Source organism: Callospermophilus lateralis, chromosome 8, assembly GCF_048772815.1.
Source record: "Callospermophilus lateralis isolate mCalLat2 chromosome 8, mCalLat2.hap1, whole genome shotgun sequence".
Classification (NCBI taxonomy): domain Eukaryota; kingdom Metazoa; phylum Chordata; class Mammalia; order Rodentia; family Sciuridae; genus Callospermophilus; species Callospermophilus lateralis.
Window position 1 is genome coordinate 39,092,107 of NC_135312.1, and position 19,453 is coordinate 39,111,559.

General features: G+C 43.4%; 1 protein-coding gene across 1 annotated transcript in view; it reads right to left on the minus strand.

Moving 5' to 3' along the window:
• Positions 1 to 19,453, minus strand: part of Scfd2 (sec1 family domain containing 2) — a 399,900-nt gene that overhangs the window by 10,792 nt on the left and 369,655 nt on the right. The window contains exon 7 of the mRNA XM_076864547.2: positions 15,943 to 16,077. Coding sequence (XP_076720662.1) covers positions 15,943 to 16,077 — 135 coding nt within the window. The remainder of the gene's footprint in view (positions 1 to 15,942; positions 16,078 to 19,453) is intronic.

Genomic DNA, 19,453 nt, shown 5'->3' on the forward strand with positions numbered 1-19,453 from the left:
TGCAACTCCCAGGATACCTAGTGTTTGGCCCAGAACAGGTGCTCTGCAAATGTGGGTGAAACTAATGAGCAGTCAGAACTCGCAGCAGGCGGAGGTGGGGGAGGTGTACAAAGATGGAGGAGACTGGGCCACCCTGGGGAGAGCAGACTCTAGCACAGACCTGACTTCTTCAAACAGTCTTAGTGGAGAACCCCCACTGCCTGGAACCCACAGCAGATGCTGTAGAGAATTCTTCATGATTACAAATGATTTCTCCAACGAGACCAAGTATTATTTTACCCCTAAAATCAGAAGGACTCTTTATAACCACTCAGGAAATGCAAGATAACCCCGTGAACGGACTTAACAAAATGACACCAACTGGACAATAGGGTTTCTAAGAATTATGTTTTGAGTTAGTTTTGGAAGCTGGAGTTGAGTTGGTGAGGAGTGGGCAGGAGGGAGGATGGAGCCAGGGTCTGGAGATAAGTGGTCGCTAGCTGTGGGGAGCAGCTCAGGGCCTGGCCAGGATGGAGCACACCTGGAGGCACGGACAGAAGGGCTCGTGTGTTCACTCACTCTGCTCACAGATGCACAAGCCTTTGCAGGCCTTGGAGTGTCCAAGGAGCAGCAGGGTGGGCAGTGGGGCACCAGGAAGTCTTTCTCTCCCTGTCCCAGCTCCTTTCTCAGCTGGGTTCTGCTGTCCCTTGCCTAAAGATACCCATTTCTCAGTCTCTTATTTTAAAAACTCTTAAAGGGATAACACATTAAATATTCCAAGTTTTATAACTTATTGGATTCTGCAGAGAAACTCACAGTAGGAAGGAAAAAAGAAAGAAAGTTGAAAAAAGAAAGGGAGGGAGGGAGGGAGGAAAGAAAGGGTGGAAGAAATTCTAAAGGTCTGCAAAATTCGTAATGGTGAATATTGGAAAAAGTTACAAAGCCCTTTCACCTTTAGAATAAGATTGTCGCCAGGCATGGTGACACGCTGTAATCCCAGAGGGAGGCTGAGGCAGGAGGTTGGTTCAAAGCCAACCTCAGCAAGAGTGAGACACTAAGCAACTCAGTGAGTCCCTGTCTCTATGTACAACACAAAACAGGGCTGGGGATGTGGCTCAGTGGTCAAGTGCCCCTGAGTTCAGTCCCCGGTACGCCCCTCACCCCAAAAGAGAAAAAGATCATCAACTCCTCACCCACCTCTAGCATCCTGCTCTGTCTCTCTCCTTCCCTTTGACCTCTTTCCATTTGCTGACTTCTTTCTTCCAACCCGCCATCCATAACACCCACTGAGACCCTGCTATTGTCACACTATCCCCTGGAATCGTTCACACTGAAGTCACTAATGGACATTATATTGTAGGAGTCAAAGGATACTTCTTTGACTTTATTTAACAGAACATTTCTGTGGCATTTGTCACAATTAATGATATCCTTTTTGGTTACCATGATAATACTCTTGGTCTTTCCTCTTTCTTCCTTTCCTTCCCCTTCCCTCCTTTTTCTTTCTTTCTTTCTCTCTCTCCCCCTCCCTCCCTCCTTCTATCCTCCCTCCTGTTTCTCTTTCTTTCTTCTCTCTCTTTTTTGTTGGAGAGGGCACCCAGGCCCTCATGCACACTAGGCAATTGCTCTACCACTGAGCAACACCCCCAGCTCTGATTTCTGTTTCTTCTCAGATAAATTTTGGCCCTGCTTAGGGCTCCATGCTTGACCTCTTACTCTTCTCCCTCAACACACCATCCCAAGGGACCTCATCTTCTCATCTGCCTTTGACAATTTTTTAAATACTTCCCAAGTTTGTCTTCAGCTCAAACATCTCTACGATCCTTGGACATTGCCACCTGGATGTCTCCTTGGATTCTAAACTCAACTGGCTTCAAATTTGATGTGCAACCTTCCTTCCAATTCTACTCTTCGCTTGAAACTTGAACCACAGTCACTCAAGCCAGGCGTAGGAGAGCCACCTCAGACTTGCTGCCACTTTTGTCTCTCAGGTTGAGTCCTGTCCTTTCTGCCCCTCACGGTCATCAGTATCTCCTGGACTCTCACATCCCCAACTTCTTCATTAGATTACTGCTACAGCTTTCTGCTTCATCTCTCAGTCCCTGGTCTGGATATTCTGCATCCATTCCCTTCATTTCTGCCTAGTAATCTTTCTTTTTTCTTTTTTTTTTTTTATGGTGCTGGGGATTGAACCAAGGGCCTTGTGCATGCGAGGCGGGTACTCTAGTAACTGAGCTACATCCCCAGCCTATAGTAATCTTTCTAATATACCAATATTTAGAATTGATTATAGTGAGCACAATGCTACTTGTGTGCATTTTCTTTTTCTAATTCTGAAAATATCTTTAGAAGGCAAGTGCAACTATTAGTGTATTTACAGATGAAAAGATTGAAGTAATGAATTATAGAGCCAGGGGCTACAGTCCTACCTACTGCTCAGCTCTGTTACATGTGCAGATTCTCTGCTTAGAGTTTCATGGCCATGAAGATGAAGTTCAAACTCCTCTATATACTTCAGTATATATACTTCAGTATATAAGGCTCATATTGCATAGCTTTGGGTTAAGTCTTCATTTCCTCTCCACTTTTTTTTTTTTTTTTTTTTCTGGAATCATTCACAATGACTTGTGCATGCCTCAATGCTTGGTTATTTGCATTTTTTGGAAAATTCTGTTGAATATGTGACATTTTATTGAATATAAGCCCCAGAAAGTGTATTCATCACAAGTGTACAATTTCATTTATTTTCACAAAGTAAATAAACCTGCATGCCCAACACCCAGATCAAGAAGTAAAACTTATACCTCAAGCCCCCTCCTGTCACCTCTTCTTCTAGGATAACCACCACCCTGACTTCTACTGCTCTATATGGTACTTTGATTCTTTTGCTTAACTCTAAGCCTGGGAGGTTTCAGCTACAGTCCATAGGTCCTGGTGAGGCCATACCAGAGGGTTTCAGCCTATCTCTAAGTCCATTAAACAGTTTGGGTGCCACCTGAGTCACATTATCTCAGGTAGCATTCAGTCTCCTCCATGTGGAGTCCCTCATCTCCCTCTTTGCCTATTTTCTTTTCTTCTCTTCTTTTCTTTTCTCTTCTCTCTTAAAAGCACACTCTCCTCTGAGAAGTTCTCCCCAGATATCTTTCAACCTCTGCCCATGATTCCAGCCTGATAGCCCCCTCTGTCTTTGCCTTGGAAAACCAAACTGCTACCCTGACATACCATCTCCTCCAGAGTCTGAGTTCCTGACAGGCAGGGACTGCACACATTTGCCTTGAAATTATGGGGCTGAGCATAGTACCTAGTACACAGGAAATGGTCAGAAATTGTTACATAAATAAAACAGAGGAATGAACAAGTGAATGGGATGCACAGGTTAATGGAGATGCCCTTCTTATCTTAGAGAGCTTCTAGAAAGTGCTTTGCTCATGGTTTGTCTGGCTGAATAACTGACCCTGGGATTCCTCCCAGCCCCACAAACAACTGTTGTTTCTCAATTCTGGGACAGAAACACAATTGACTCCAGAGCTTCAGCATGGTACAATATGTTCCCTGTGACATATGCTTTCCATAAGAGAGTCTGGAATCTGTAGTACATGACAAGAATCTTGGAAAGATGTACTGAAAGATGAAAAGGGGAAAAAGAAACGAACAGCAACAACAAAGAGCAATTCCCTGGAGGAGTGGAGGGAATGCTGGTTTTGTATAAATAAATGGGTCTAATTAATGCATGTTGCTGTTTGCTATTTGGGTTTTAGTTTAGATTTATGTTTTGATACCAGACTTTCCCTTCAGACCATGTCAGGTCAGCAGGCTGTTGGGAACTGGAGCCTCTTCCACCCAAATAATGCATTCTTTATTAGCAGCCATACATGGCTGGGTCCCATTTGTAAGTTAGTTCATGGTGAGACATACTTTGAAGATGAAAGGTTTAAGCATCATTTCTGCCATCACACATGCACAGATTTATAAAGCAAGTCAGTGTCTCTGCTCTTTCATTTTCAAAACTTTGCCAGCTGTGACTTTAAGGCAGCAGCTCTGGCCACAGAAGATGGTTTCCCTCCATTGTGTTGCTGCCTTTCCAGCAGAGGCTGTGGGTCCTCTTTGCAGGTGTGGATCTTAAGGGAGCCCTTTGATGTCTAAGTGGCTTCCAGGATAGGGTTGTCAAAAGGCTTTCTGTTGCTTCTGGTTTCTGGGTGCTTTCTAGGAGCCCTGGGAATCCTGTGGTCACTTCCCTCACATGGTGTTCTTTTACTCAATTTCTCTCCCTCTGTGGCTCCCTTGTACCTAGAACAAGGAAGGTCAGGTCCCCAATTCTTCATCAGTGGGCAGTACCTTGTAGAGGCAGAAACTGGAGCATGGGCCTTAAAGAGTACTAAACTCTGGAAAGATCCAAGCTGACTTTGAAGATGGCCCAACAAGGGCTTTTCTTCCACAGGAGTTGGTAACATTGCCACCACTGTCACCAGATATTTAATGTCTAATGCTGTGCTTCTTATTCAGTTTTTTTGTCCATTCGACAAATATTTATTGAGGGTCAGATGCTGCTTGAAGCATCTGGGATTTAGCAATGCACCAAACAGAGAAGAATTGGGGTGTTAGTTAGTTTTAGTGGTAGAACTTAGTTTTAGTGGTAGGGTGGAGGGTGGAGGGTGGGGTAAAAATAAATAAGTAAGCTGGTAAGTGCAGAAGGTGGTAGGTGCTATGGAGGAAAACTGGGGAGAGGGGAGCCATTACTCTAGGCCATACTTAGAATCTATGAAGTACGCAGAAGCCCCATTTTATAGAGACACTGAAGCTTAAAGGGTAAGATAATTCAAAGTCACCAAACTAATATGCTGTAGGATTGAGACTAAAATTCAAGACTATCTCCCTGAAGAGATACAAATGTCCTCCTTTGCAATCCACACACGGCCATTGATAAACCAATTCTTCACACTGAAAGTTCTTTAGAAACATCATTCAATTATCAGGTTCCTGTGGACTTGCCCATTTAGTCACGTTGCAAAAGGCTGCCATGCCACTACGCCACTCTGCTGTTAAGCTTGACCTCCCTGATGCATTTGCTGCAGGAGATGGCTTCCTCCTTCCTGAAACTTCTCCCACGCTCCCTCCTCCCTGAGCCCTCCTAAGAAGCTGTTCTCTTGCTCCATTACATATTGTGCTCCCATCTGGTCTGGTCTCCTATATTAGTCAGGTTTTTCTTGTCATTGTGATCAACATACCTGATAAGAACAACTTAGAAGTGGAAAAAGTTTATTTGGTTCACAGTTTCAGAGGTTCAGTTCATGGTCAGCCACCTTCATTGTTCTGGGTCCAAGGAGCATTGTGACAGAAAGGCATAGTGAAGGAAAGCTGTTCAACTCACAGTAGCCAGAAATCAAAGGACGGTGGGGGTGCACCGAGAACATACCCCCAGTGACCTACTTCCTCCAACTATGCCCCATCTGCCTACAGTTTCTACTTAATAATCTATTCAAATCACAAATCCATCAAATGGAAATAATCATCTAATTAGGTCAAAGCTGCCATAATCTAATCATTTAACCTCCTGCATTAGCACAGGAGCTTTTGGGGGACACCTCATATCCAAATCATAATACCTCCAGTTCCTGCTCTTTTCCCCACATCCTCCCTAGGCACCCCTCCCCCGCTCACAGTTCAATGCCTCACACATCCCAAGGGCTCCAGCTTGCTACTGTTGGACCAGGTTCTGCCAAGCCTAAGGGCTGTCTCCTGAGCCCCTAAGCTGTTCACGCCAAAATATAAGTTACCTTCTCCATTTCCTGCTTCCCAATAAGAGATAATGTCAACCACATCCATCTAGTCGCTCCAGACCAAGCAAATGGCCCTAGACAACTTCCTCTCACTTACTGCCACATTCAATCAATGCCCCCTCATTCCCTTAACCCTGAGCTTAGATTCTTACCTTCTCACTTTCCCTCCCTACCTGATGCCAGGTGGGCCCTTGTTTTCCCTTCTCTTAATGCCCCCGGGATTATCTTCATGAAATGTAAACTTGTTGTGTATTCTTAAAAAAAAATTTTCAATGACACTTCATTGTTTTGGGCCACATTTCAAACCTCCAGCCCTTGTTAATCTAGCTTCTGCTTACCTCTGTCTTAATATTCTTCTACTGCCTGCATGCCACCTTAGCTCCGTCACTTGGAACTAAAGCAATTCCCCCCTACCACGACAGTTCATCACTTTGTTCCTGATTCCTATTGGTCTGACAAAATTCAGTGTCTCTGGGAAACTTCCTCTGATCCTGGTTGAGCTACTCCTCTGTGCTCTCATATCACCTTTCCTGCACCACGCCTCTGTCTTGCAGTCCTCAGTTTTCTTGGGAATCTCCCCAACAAACTATAAGAAACATGACCTAGCTGTGCTGTGGTGTCTAATTCACCCTGATCTAGTTCATCTTACGTCTGCCTTCCATACAGCAGAAGACCTCAAGAATTATTCACTTCCAAACAAAGCAAAGCATCAAGTTCTTGTTTTTTGCTTAATGGGTTGTACTAAATGTCCATTTCACTAGAACTTATGGAACACATCTAGCTAGTGTTAGACATCAATCAAACCCCACCTCATAAAAAGGAACTCCAGAACTTGTACTCATTTAATCAACAACTTGAATGCTGAGATGGTTTCCTCTTGTCAGAAACGCTGTTAAGTATGATAGACCTAAGCCAACAATTTCTCTCTGACTCTTGTTTCTCTTGTGTGACTAAGAAGGAGCTGGACTAGATGATCTCCAAGGTATGTCTACCTCTCAAGTTCAAGGATCTAACATCAAAATTTACTTGAAGCCCAGTATTTCACTCTTCATTCCAAAATGAATGAAGAGTGAAATACTGGTATTTCACTGCTGACACTGCGGTAGATTCCTCTGTAGGTCTCTCTCCAGTCCACAAGCCAGTAGTCCCCCATGCACATGTTTGGAGCCATGTAGTTACAATGCGATCCTGCTGCCCAGCTACAGTTGATTGGTCATGGAATGGAGTCCAGAACTAGGCTGGGCCAACTACAGACCTTTTCCTCTGAATCAAAATTTGAACTAAGACAGATGAGGCTCCAAGCTAGGCTCTCAAAAAGAACTAAGCCATGGACTGGCTACTCAGCCATTCATTCAGCTAGTATTATTGAGCACCTAACAGAGGCTGGGCACTAGCCAGCTCCCTACCTCCCTCATGGCTTTCCAGTTCTTAGTCCCAGTCCTTCCTGAGGTCCACTGCATTGCTGTGCTTGAATTCCCTGGGACACCCCTTGGTCCTCATAATTGCCCTTTCTTGGATTAAGTTGTCACAATGTGTTGACATATTAATTGCAAATGAAAAAGTTTCAAATGTTATCTTCTCACTGTGCCCAGTTTTTCAGGGCCTGCTGAGCAGTCGTTCATTTCTCCTTGTGGATCTTTTTCTGTCACCACCTTGGGCGATGGGGCTTTTGTATCAACTCAAAGACAAAGCCCAGAGGTAAGCATTGGTAGCTTTCATGAGCGTTTTCACAAATCTCTTATTTTTTCCAATTAAACATGGCCACATAAGAAATGAAACGATAACAACAAAGAACACTACTTAAAAAGCACACAGGGAAGGAGGTGAAAGGGCCTCATGCAATTTCGTTAGATAAAACCCACCCTCCTCATGCCGATTCCAGCAGAGAACACATCTTGACAAATCATGTCCTCTAGTCAAAACAAGCTGAGGTCCAAACACATGGAGTAGATATAAAATACATTGTTTTCAGGAGACTGAACTCCAACCCACAAATTCCAGAAACGCACTTTAAAATTGCTGCTTATTAGACATGCCAGTTTTAAATTAAATTAATGTGCGGGTGAGGAATGTTTTGACTTATTTATTAGATTGCTATCAAGCTTTCCTCTAAGGAGCTCAAGGTGCTCTGTGCAGGACTACAGAGAGGGCAGCTGTTTCAGGAATGTCAGGGTTGGCCCTTCACAGTTCTTCCGAGACCCATAGGAACCCAGTGGGCTTCCTGGCTGCCCTTGGAAGCTGGCAGTCGAATGGGTGAGCCACAAGTGCATCAGGCTAAATTGGAACAGTTTCTTAAAGGTACAGAAGAGTGACCTGGTGGACATGCTAGCTCTTCTACCCAGCTGGTCTGGTTTACCTTACAGGTTTCCATGGAAATTGAGGAAAGTTCTGCACCTCCATTTCTTAGCAGGAAGTTGATTTTATACTTTTTTTCCCCCTTTTTTTCTTTAGATTATATTAAAAAACATCCTGGATAAATAGCAAGTTAGCCTTCATCATCAAAGCCTTTCTGGGCTCATTTATTTTGAGGCCAGGTCAGTAGTATGAATGATTTTCATGTCTTCTAGATTGGAGGGAAAACTCCTAGCTTCAGCCCAATACTGCCCTTGCCCAGTTGGAGAGTCAAGCATGTATTTAGCGGAGTGCAGACTGCATTTCTCAAGAGTGATCCTGACAATGTTTTCTGTTCCTTGTGCTCTTGGTCCTCTTTCAGTCTCTTCTCAAACCTGGGTAGGCATTGGTGACTGTCTCGCTAGTATGGAAGCAATGCTGCGTGACTTTGAAGGCTGCATCGTAAAACACAATACAGCTTCCACCTGGCTGTTCCTCTTTGGATGCTTGCCCCTAAAACACAGCTGCCGTGTGTGAGAAAGTTCATTAAAGAGGCCTATGTGGAGAGGGACTGGGGCCCCAGGCCATGTGCATGGTCAAGCTACCAGGAGATGCTCAGCATCAACTTAGTGTCCATGTGAATGAGCCACTCTCCCTGGGGGGTGCACCCTGAGCTCTGCCCAGACTGCAGAGTCATGAACATAATGGAGGGTTCGTGTTATTAGTCAATGTTTTGGGATAACTTTTTAAGAGACAACAAATAATCAGAACAAGTGGGATGAAAGACTTCTCTTGACACTCTGATTTACACAAGAAGGCATTGCAAAGAGAGGTTCAATGAATCGTAATATGATATAAATGAAGTTCTGACTCTAGTGAGGGTGTAATCCAGCTACCTTGACTTCCTTGCTCATGTGGAATTTGTTTGATGCAGAGAATCTTAGACACCCAGGCATTTTTTCATAAAATGCTGCTTATAAAAATGTATATAAATAGACTGGTTTTGGGAGCCACTTCCAAGTGCCTGGAACGGAGGCCTTCATTTGCCTAGGGAGGTGAGGCTGGCCCAAGAGCAGCAGCAAATCTGGTGGACAGCTCCTGTCCTCTCCCAGTACACAGCAACTATGCTACTGGGGAGTCAGGGACCTAAGCCATCTTGGGTTGTGCCTCTGTATTCTGCATGGCCAGGGTCTACTGCTGTGGGCCTCTAGGCCTTGAACCATCCTGTGTGGTACCTGTACAGTATTTCGTGGGCTCATCACACTTTGCCATAGGAGGAATAGTGTCCCCCAAGACAGAGAAGCTTGACAAGTTGAACCACAGTGAAGAAAGAAATGAGTCTGGAAAACCACATCACAGCCTTATGAAGGTGACTTCTGACAGACACAGTAAAGGAGGGCACTAAATCTCATGTCTTTCTGTCAAGAGCAAATTGCTAGTAAAATCTGCAATGTTTGTGTCTTCTTTGGGGACGGGGTGTCAATTCTATTGTATTCTATTCTATTATATTCTAGGCATTGAACCCAGGAGTGTTTTGCCATGGAGATACATCCCTGTTCTTTTTAATTTTTTTTTTTTTTTGAGACAGGGCATGCTAAGTTGCCCAGGCTGGCCTCAAACTTGTGATCTTTCTGCCTCATTCTCCCAAGTCACTGGGATCATAGGCATGCACTTACTGTGCCCAGCTCTTCTCTTTTATTGAATCACTTGTGCACCCAACAGTTTGGCTGTGTACACCAAATGCCTGAGTACCAGCTGTGTTCAGGGATACAAAGATGTTCTAGGTGGCTGCTTTCTCAAGAGTCATAATTCTAGAAAAGATCAGCAGATGCTTACATAGCACTTACTACAGGCTGTGTACTGTTCTGAGTTCTATATATGTAGTCACTCATTTAATTCTTAACTGCCCTATAAAGTTGGTGCTAATTACCATCCCCATTTTATAAATTAGGAAAGTCAAGAAAAAAGAGGCTAAATGATGTGCCCAAGGTCACATAGCTGGTGGGGCCCAAGTTCTAAGGCATGGGTGTAACTTCAGATGTATCACATGACTCTATTGTAAATAGAAGGCAGAAGGAAGTTAGGACAGAATGTATGAGATTGGTGGGAAAGGAATGTGCAAAACAGATAGCCATCTATTATTTACAGAAACTAAAAAAAAGGAGGCTAATAGAAAAGAGATTTCTCAATTTCTCAGATCTCCCCTGGTATCACTCATCTTCTATCTGACCACTTTGAGGATCTTTCTCTCTCAATTCACTTAATTTCTCTAGCAAATAAGCCCCTTTGCTTCTGTCCTTTTCTCCAAGGAGACAAAGAAGTTGGAAGAAACAGGTTTCTATGCTGTTGGTGTGGAAAGAAGATGAGACAGTCATTTGTTTTTGACAAAGGTGGAGGTAGCCTTGCCTCTGCTGTGCACGTGGTGGGAGTGTGATAAGCTCTGCTTCGGGGATTATGTAATGATGACCCAGTGGTCAGTTTCACCTTGCCTAGTAGCCACTAGAAAGGAGGAAAGGGACTCCACTGCGGGTCATTGGAGTTGATCAATAAGGCTGCTACCTTCTATACATAGCTGGTGAAATTACTGAAATGAAGCTTGGATTCAGAGCTATATAGTACGCCCCACTTAACTGATCTTTTGCTTTCCAGTTCCACTTACCTATGGTCAATTGCAGTCTGAAAATATAAAATGGAAAATTTCAGAAGCAATCAATTTGGAAATTTAAAACTGCATACTGTTTTGAGCAGTGTGATGAAATCTTATACTGTCCTGCTCTGTTCTGCTTACACACATTGTTCCTTTGTTCAGAGTATCTATACTGCAGTTGCTACCCACACATTAGTCACTTAGCAGCCATACTGGTTATCAGACCAACTGTGGCAATACCACACTGTTGGTGTTCAGAACCCTTATTTTACGTAATTATAGCCCAAAGCAGAAGAATAATGATGCTGGCAATTCCAATATGCCAAAGAGAAGCTTAGAAGTGCTTCCCTCAACTGAAAAAGTGAAAGTTCTTGACTTAATAAGGAAAGAAAAAAATAACTGTATGCTGACTTTGCTAAGACAAATGGTAAGAGCTAATTTACCCATGAAATTGTGAAGAAAAAGAAATCAGTTCTAGTTTTAATGTCACACTACAAACTGCAAAAGGTATGTCTACAGTGCATGATATGTGTTTAGTTAAGATGGCAAAGGCATTAAATTCATGTATATGTGTATAGAAAAAAAACACTCTACCAAGGGTTTGGCACTATCTGTGGTTTTGGGCATCCACAGTGGTCTTGGAATATATCCCCCATGAACTGATAGAGTTGGAAAGAGGAATCAGTGAGTTAAAACTGCTTTCTGAGAGAACACTATAATAGGCCCACTCTTAACCTCCCTCCCATCTTTGGTGAGTACCAGTTATGGTTTAGGTATGAAGTGTCCTCCAAAAGCTCACGTGTGAGACAATGCAAGACTATTCAAAGGCAAAATGATTAGATTCAGAGAGTTGTCACCTAATGGGGCATTAATCCTCTGATAGGGATGAGCTGGGAAGTAACTGTCAAATGCCTCCTCTTTGCTTTTGTGTCTCACTTTCAGTTCAAATTTAGGGGGTTGGCCACTTATGGACTGAGACCTCTGAAACTATGTTTCCTTCATTGAAATTGTTCTGGTTGGGTCTTCAGGTCACAGTGGTGAGAAAGCTGACTAAAACACAAGGCCTATCCAGATGCCAAGTACTGAGAATACAGAAGAGAATCTGACCTAGATCGCCTTCCGCTCTCACAGCCATAGCTTTGCATTTTCAGTGTGACTTACAGTAAGAAACACAGTTAAATCACACATGTGTATATATATCAGTTCCTAAGGCGTGCTGTTTTACCTCACTAAATGCAATGAATTCTGATCTAGTGTATTCTACTCGTGTCTTTAAAATAAAATGTTGATTACAACCCATTGAAATAATGTCTCTTTCCCCTAATGTGCAATGGACCGAGTTGTGCTAATCTGAAGAAAAACATTAATCTGCAGAAAGAAAGTTAACAAGTGTGATTACAGCATACTGTGTAAGGGTAGCCACAGGAGTGTGTACAAGGCATAGAGCTCTGAGGAGGACAGGAGCCTGGACAACTCTTTCCTTTGCTCTGTTACTGGGAGGGCAGACACAGTGCACCCCGTGGGGATCACTGAGGTTCCATTTCCAAGCACATCTCTCACTGGTTTCTCAGTCTTCCCTTGTCTTTTGCACAGTCTACAGATACTGCCTCTGGGTGACCTCAAGCCAACATGGTTCATGAGACCATCTCTAAGTACAGAGAAAGAGCAGGACTGGGCCAGCAACTTGGCTCCCTTCCAGCTGATGCTGCACTTCTAGAATCTCCCATTTGTACATAGTGCCCCAGGCAGGAGAAGGGTTCCACATGGATGGTTTTGTTTCATCAGCTCTGCCTATTTATTTCCTCCTGGCTCAGCAATGGGGAGTCTTGAGTGAGAAGTGAGGAGCAGAGGCACAGAATAGGGCAGCAAGTGGCAAGAAAGGCATGAGTGATATGTAGGCTGCTGATCCAGAAAGAAGAGGCCATGTGCAGAGGCAGCTCAATAGCAATGCACACATTTATCCTCCTGGGGTGCACCACCCAAGAGCCTGCGGCCAAGTCCCAGAGGAAAAGACAGGGTGCCAGCAGATCTGGCTGTCTGAGGGACCAACTCAGGCATAGACTTTATTCACAGCTACACAGATATTGGAAAGGAAAAGCATTTGTGCTTGTGAGTAATTCTGAAGAAAACCAGAATTAATAACATACGAATATTTAACTTCCAAAAAAATGCCTGGCAGTATCTCAGAGCCAAGACATGTGGCCAGGAGCCTGGGGTTTGGATAAATCCTGGTGTCACCACTATGTTGCCCTCTGGAGAGCACCTGAGAACAGAGGAAAGCGAGACACAATCCAGCCTTTTGGAGCTCACTTCCACTGATCAGCTTTTCTGACTCAGTTTCCTCACTGGAGAGACAGGGATAATGACAGGACCTACCCCTTAGGGTGGTCATGAGGATTAATACAAGAAAGGATGGAAACACACTGATCACAGGTTATTTCTCAAAGGAGACTGGTAAACCACCATAACCAGGTGAGACTGTGTCTTCTACACCCCTCTCTCCAACGGCCTTAGAGTGGAATGGAATCTCTTCTATCTCTTCACCTCCATCTCAAAGAAGTGTCTTTGGGAAATTAGGGGTTCCTCAAAACTCCTGTTGGCTGCAAGTTTATCACAATTATGTCCAAATCCTGAACACATAGGCCACACATAGCTTTCTTTGCTGAGCTCTATGAAATGTCAGGAAAATCCTACTATAGAGACCCAATCAGAAATAAAACAAAATGATTCTTCTTTGGGGGTACTGGGGTGGCAAGAGCTTTCCTACCAGCCTAGGGAGAGTCTCTCCAGCCCAGGTGGACAGATGAGGTGCCCTGCCTAGAGTTGAGGACTGAGCAGTGGATACTGACAGCTGCTGGGAGAACAGGGTAGTCTTCCTCCTCCTGCTTTTTTTTTTTTTTTTTTTTTTTTTAATCATTTTATGTGTGTGGTTTGGGGATAGAACTCAGGGCCTCACACATGCTAGGCAAGAACGCTTCCACTGAGCTACAACCCAAGTCCTTTATATTTTATTTTGAGACAAGGTCTGACTAAGTTTCTGAGGTTGGTCTCAAACATGTGATCCTGGGCTGGGTAGAGTTCTTGCCTTGCATGCACAAGGCCCTGGGTTCAACCCCAGCACCAACTCTCACACAAACAAAAAAGTGATCCTCCTGCCTCAGCCTCCTGAGTAGCTGGGATTATAGGTGTGTGCCACTGTGCCCAGCTCTGATTCCTTTTTCTTAATTCACGATGTGGAAACCTACCTCTGATATCATCTTCCAGCTGCCAGAGTGTTTCTTCATGAGCCCTCACAATGGGGTTTGGAACAGGGGACTTGGGAAAGAGGGAAGTGCAGTTTCCAAGTGCTGACCAAGTGCATTTAGCATAGTGGAGCTTCTGATCTCAGGAAGATGAAGAGTTTAAAGGGTAGCATTAAAATGTGACATCTCCTAGATGTTCCATGTCATGGAACAGTGGTGGGAAATGCCTGTGCATGGTCCCCCCACAGTACGACTGTGCAGCCTGCCATGCTCCATGGTCACCTCTGAAAGGCACAGGGTCCATTAGCAGGTAAACCCTGGATGCTGAATGACACAGGTAAGTTGTTTTTTGACCCAGCTTTTTACAAACCTATGTGATCGTGGAGCCCTTTTTGCTAATAAACAGTTCTTTCTGTCCAAGGGACATCATTGGAAAATGAGTAGAGTCAAGGTCCCCTCTCAACCAAAACTCACCTCTTAGAGTGCAGCAAACTGCCAATTGCTCCCTTGGTCAGACTCCTCCTTCAGGGCCCAACTTTACACAGAGGAGAAGCCTGTCTGGGAAAGGACAGAGAGGCCACTGTGCCATTCTCAGGCCTTACTGACCTGGACCTGAAACGCCACACTTGTTATTTAGTGTCTCTTCAGGAGTGAATGTGAGAACGAGAGAGGTCAAGTGGAGAAGGTTGGAAACCATGCTCAGCCTGGAAGTGTTTGAACATATTAGCCACCACAAAGGGCTAGTTAGGAAGAGGAGCTGCTCAGCGATTCTAGACTTACTGACACTCAATGCAGAAGCCCACAGGTGCTTTTAAGAAGTGGATCTGGGGGCTGGGGTTGTAGCTCAGTAGTAGAGCGCTCACCTAGCATGTGTGAGGCACTGTGTCTGCATCTCAGCACCGCATATGAATAAATAAAATAAAGGTCTGTCAACAACTAAAAAAATAATAATAAAAAAGAAGCCGATCTGCATTGCTTCATTAAAGAAAGAGAAGAAAGAGGAGGAGGGGGACCTGTAGGAGTTGGAAAATGCAGCAGCCAGGCATTGCAACAGAAATTGCTGGTAATTGGGACCAGCAGAACTGAGCCCTGTGTGTCTGCTCCAGCCGTTTACTGCTCGGTTGAGAGTCTGATTGTCTGGCGTCTGTCCTCGAGCTTTGGAATGGGATGTTTTTCTGGAATACGCATTTATTGAATTCTGAAAGGCCAGATCTTCTATGGAGATTAACTCACGATTTCAAAGACTTTTTGAAACTGGCAAGACATTCTGTTATTTCCAAAAGTCATGACCACCGAAATCCTGGCATAGCCTGGGAGGTCAGCCTGTTAATCTTGTTTAGATTCTTTTAAATTTAGAAACTTTATAGTAGGTTAAAAATAGAAGCCACTTGTGTACTTTTCCTCCTTTCATCCCCGCTTCAAGGGCTGTTCAATCATTTTGACCCACCCCAGATACGAGCCAGAAAAGTTCTAGCACTTGTCACTTAGAAGCCTCCTGGACCTAAACCCAAGTCATTCATTTCCAAATGGATTTTAGGTTGATGTTAGTCACAGGACTGTGCAGAATTTCTTGTTATCCTATAACATAAGTTCTAGAGTTAAGAGCAAAGGATTATCACTAGGCCTGGTGAATAGTATATGGATTCATGGTTAAGTGAAACGTGGGTCACAAGGAGAGAAGTTTCCAGTGCTGTTCCCCGTGTGGGAGGGGGTTGGTGTGTGCCACCACCTTAGGGTGCATTAGCGGGTGGGAAATGACAGTGCTCAGATCAGAAGAAGCTGTATGAGGCTGCAAGGTCAGGCTACTCATAACCAAAAGGTAAACAAAGACTGTCCTGATTTTAGAAGAGCTAAAATACAGATGGTTATCTGTGTGGCTCTGGCCAGGGCTCTCAGAGCACCACATTTTCATGCCCAGCCAAGGGAACGTCATTCTTCTCAGGATTACCTCTTCAAGGCTGCTTACCTTCATGAACATGCTAAATCCAGTTTTAAGGAGATCAGTGAGGCCTGAAGACATGTGCTCAATATCAACAGGATCTGGCTTCTCAGGATTAAATATTTCTTCCACAACCTGCTTCAACAATGGCTTATAGATTGCCTAGAAAAACAAAATATTGTGCTGTAAGTGAAAGCACTTGTTGGTTGTGTCTGGAGAAAGGACACCTTATCTGCATAAAGGAAAATAAAGCAAGTTTATTTTGATACTGAGCAATGGCTGTGCTTTGTGTGTGTATGTCTCTGAGCGTGTGTGTGTGTGTGTGTGTGTGTGTGTGTAAAGAAAATGAAATATGGAGTTTCTTTGATATTCTCATCCTAATTCTCTAACACTGTGTTCTGCCTCTTACACCCCTTTCTATAAGCAAATCTCTTTTACCAGAGTTATAATCATAGTTTGACTAATTGTTCAATTTTTTTAAAGTACAGGAATTGAACCTAGAGGTGCTTAACCACTGAGCCACATCCCAGCTTTTTTATTTTTTATTTTGAGACATGGTCTCGCTAAGTTGCTTAGGGTCTCACTAAGTGGCTGAGGCTAGCCTCGAACTTGTAATCATGTTGCCTCAGACTGGCTTCCAGCTAGATTTAAAGTGACAATTTTATGTGTGAAGTATGCTGGAAAGCAAAGTCCTGGCCTTTGATATAAATACGAAGATGGTCTCCATTTTTTTTCCTAAATATTTTTAGAATTACATTCCCCTCTGCTAGGAACTCTTTACTGATGATGTGTCATCAACATCCAAGTTTGAACCAATCCCCCTTCATCTAAAGAGCACAACTCTAAGCTCTGGCCAGAAAAAGCAGCTCAAGATGACAAAACAAATCTGACCGAGGTCAGGGCAGAAAGCAGGCCACAGAGCACTACAGGAATTTCAGCAGAATTAGGGTAATGTTAGTTTACAACAAATCCTAGAGTTTAATAAACGACGCTTTCCTCTTCTCTGACTTGAATAACCCGTCCATCTTTAGGTTGCACTGGGAGGCCGCTGTCTCATTGACTGCTGTGCTTTCCGAGCAGCAATTTCCTAAGATTTTCCCCATCTCTCTCTTTTTTTTTCATTTTCATTTTTTATTTATTTGTTGATTTCATGGGTGGTGCAGAGCTGGGGATGGAATCCAGGGTCTCAGGCATACTAGGCAAGCACTCTACCATTGAGCTACACAGAACTGATTGATTGACTGATTTTCTTTGCCATACTGTACCCCACCCCTTTTTAAGTTCTCACTGGAAGTTCTTCTGTGTCTTTGCTTCCCCTTAGCTGGGCCACCTTCCTCCCAATGTTGTTGTTGCTCCTGTTGATCAGCTCACATCTGGCACAGCATCTGGCAAATGCAGATGCAGGGCAAAGGCAGAAGAAAAGTCTCTCCTCCATGCACTCTCTGATCCACAAAGAGCCGTGGTCTAACAGTGTTAGAGTCTGTAAACAAGTCAGGATGGCGCCTGGCATTTTGCCAGAGAAATGTCAGAGTCTGTAAACAAGTCTGGATGGTGCCTGGCAAAATGCCAGAGGGAGTGGTTTGTGAAGTAACAAAAGCGAGCCATTAAGTGTCAAGATTCCTTATTGGTTGACTGCTGTATCTAGTTTATGCTAATTAAGATAAGCTGTGTGGAATGTATAAATATCGCTCTGGTCCTACAATAAACGGCTCCTACTTCTGCTGTATCAATCTACACAAGTTGTTCGTCACCCCCCAGTTATTTTGCTGCAGCCGGACTGCGGCATAACAGGGCACTGTGGGGTGCAGCAGACTTGAACTCTGTTTCTCTCTTTGCGTTGGCCAAATATGTGGCAGCCTGTAGCCGTGGTCACAGGTATTTAGTACACTGATCTCATCCCTGTCTTTATCTTGCTTTTTTAACAGACATATTAATTTATTTTTCCTTTATTCCAATTTTCTGGAAATATCTTAGAAATCAAGCAATATAGAGCTAATTAACATTAAAAATGTCCATTTATCCAGAATGTAGCTGGTCTCTGCTCCTCAGGGATATGATGCAGGGAGAACCAGTATCTGCTCAGTTGAAGATACCACCTTCCACCTTTTGATATTTATTAGTCAAGCAGACCATTGTGTGCCCAAAGATTTCATGATTAAATAAATGATCATGAAGGGCATGCATTGAAAAAGGCACATTGATAGGATAGCAATCTGTATAAAGCTATCGATCACCCTTGCTAATAATAAGAGAAATTTGAATTAACACTATACCAAGATTTTTTTTCAACTTAGGCAAGTATCCAAAAGTTGGAAAACACACACTTTTGATGAGGCCCAGGGGTCACAGGCACTCTCTGATGTGGCTGTTTGGAATGTGAATTGTTGCAACCAACACGAAGAACAATTTGTCAATACCCATCAAAACCACAATGCATTTGATGTAGCAATTCCACTTTTTAGAAGTTTATTCCTTGGATATGTTCATGGATGCAAATGAGATCCAAAAAAGGCTGTTTATTGTTTGAAATAGCAAAACCAGAGAAACCACCCTAGTCCTCATCACTAGGAGCTGTTGAATGAGTGAGGTAGATCTACAGGGAGGAAATTCACTCAAGTGAATGGGTGGGGGGGTGGGGGGGTGGGGACTTCTGCATTGATGTGGCAGAAAATGGGTACAGAATCATGCCTGATGGAAAAGGGCAAGATGAGCCACAGGGTATGGTGGGCTGGCATTTGTGTAAAGAGTGGGAGGAAGAACACGACAGTTTCTATTTGCTAAATACACAAAAATAAACTGCTGTGATTTATGCAAACTACAATCAGCAGAGATCAAGGAAACCAGACAAAGGGAGGAGGGAAGACTTTCCATTGTATCATTTTTATTTTTTTAAAGTACAGTTTAAGATACCACTATAAATAATAATAATAATAAACTACCTCCTATTTATTATAAATTAATAAATTATTTATGCACGGGAAAGAGATTACAGTAAAGCACACTGCCATGTTAATTAGGGCTATTTTATTTCTGTGCTCAGGAAGTAGGAGGTATTTATTTCTTATTTTTCCAAATTAAAAGGTCTACTTCTGGATTCATAAAACAACCCAACAAATAGCATGCTAAATGTTAACGCCCACAGAGCAGCCTCTGGTTCTGCAAATACTCTTCCTGGAGTAAGTTGTCTTGGGAGCACTTCTATCATCTTAATCCTTCAGGATATTTATTCTCCTTAACTTCAATTTTAATCTCTTTAAACCTTCTCCAAGAAGAAAGAATCATCAGACATTAGGTTCTTCTTTCTTAGCAATAGATTCCAATTTTCAGTCAGCTGACTAAAAGACTATCTCCTTCAGCCTTCTTTGCAGTGCAGTGTGGCTGTGTCCCTAAATTCTGCGCAATGAGATGTAAGTAGGAGAATCATAAGGGACTTTCAGAAGTCTTCTTTTTAAAATGGAAACACATACTTTTCTCTCCATTCTCTGTTCTGCTGCCTGGAATGTGGAAGTGATACCTGGAGCTCTAGCAGCCATCTTGG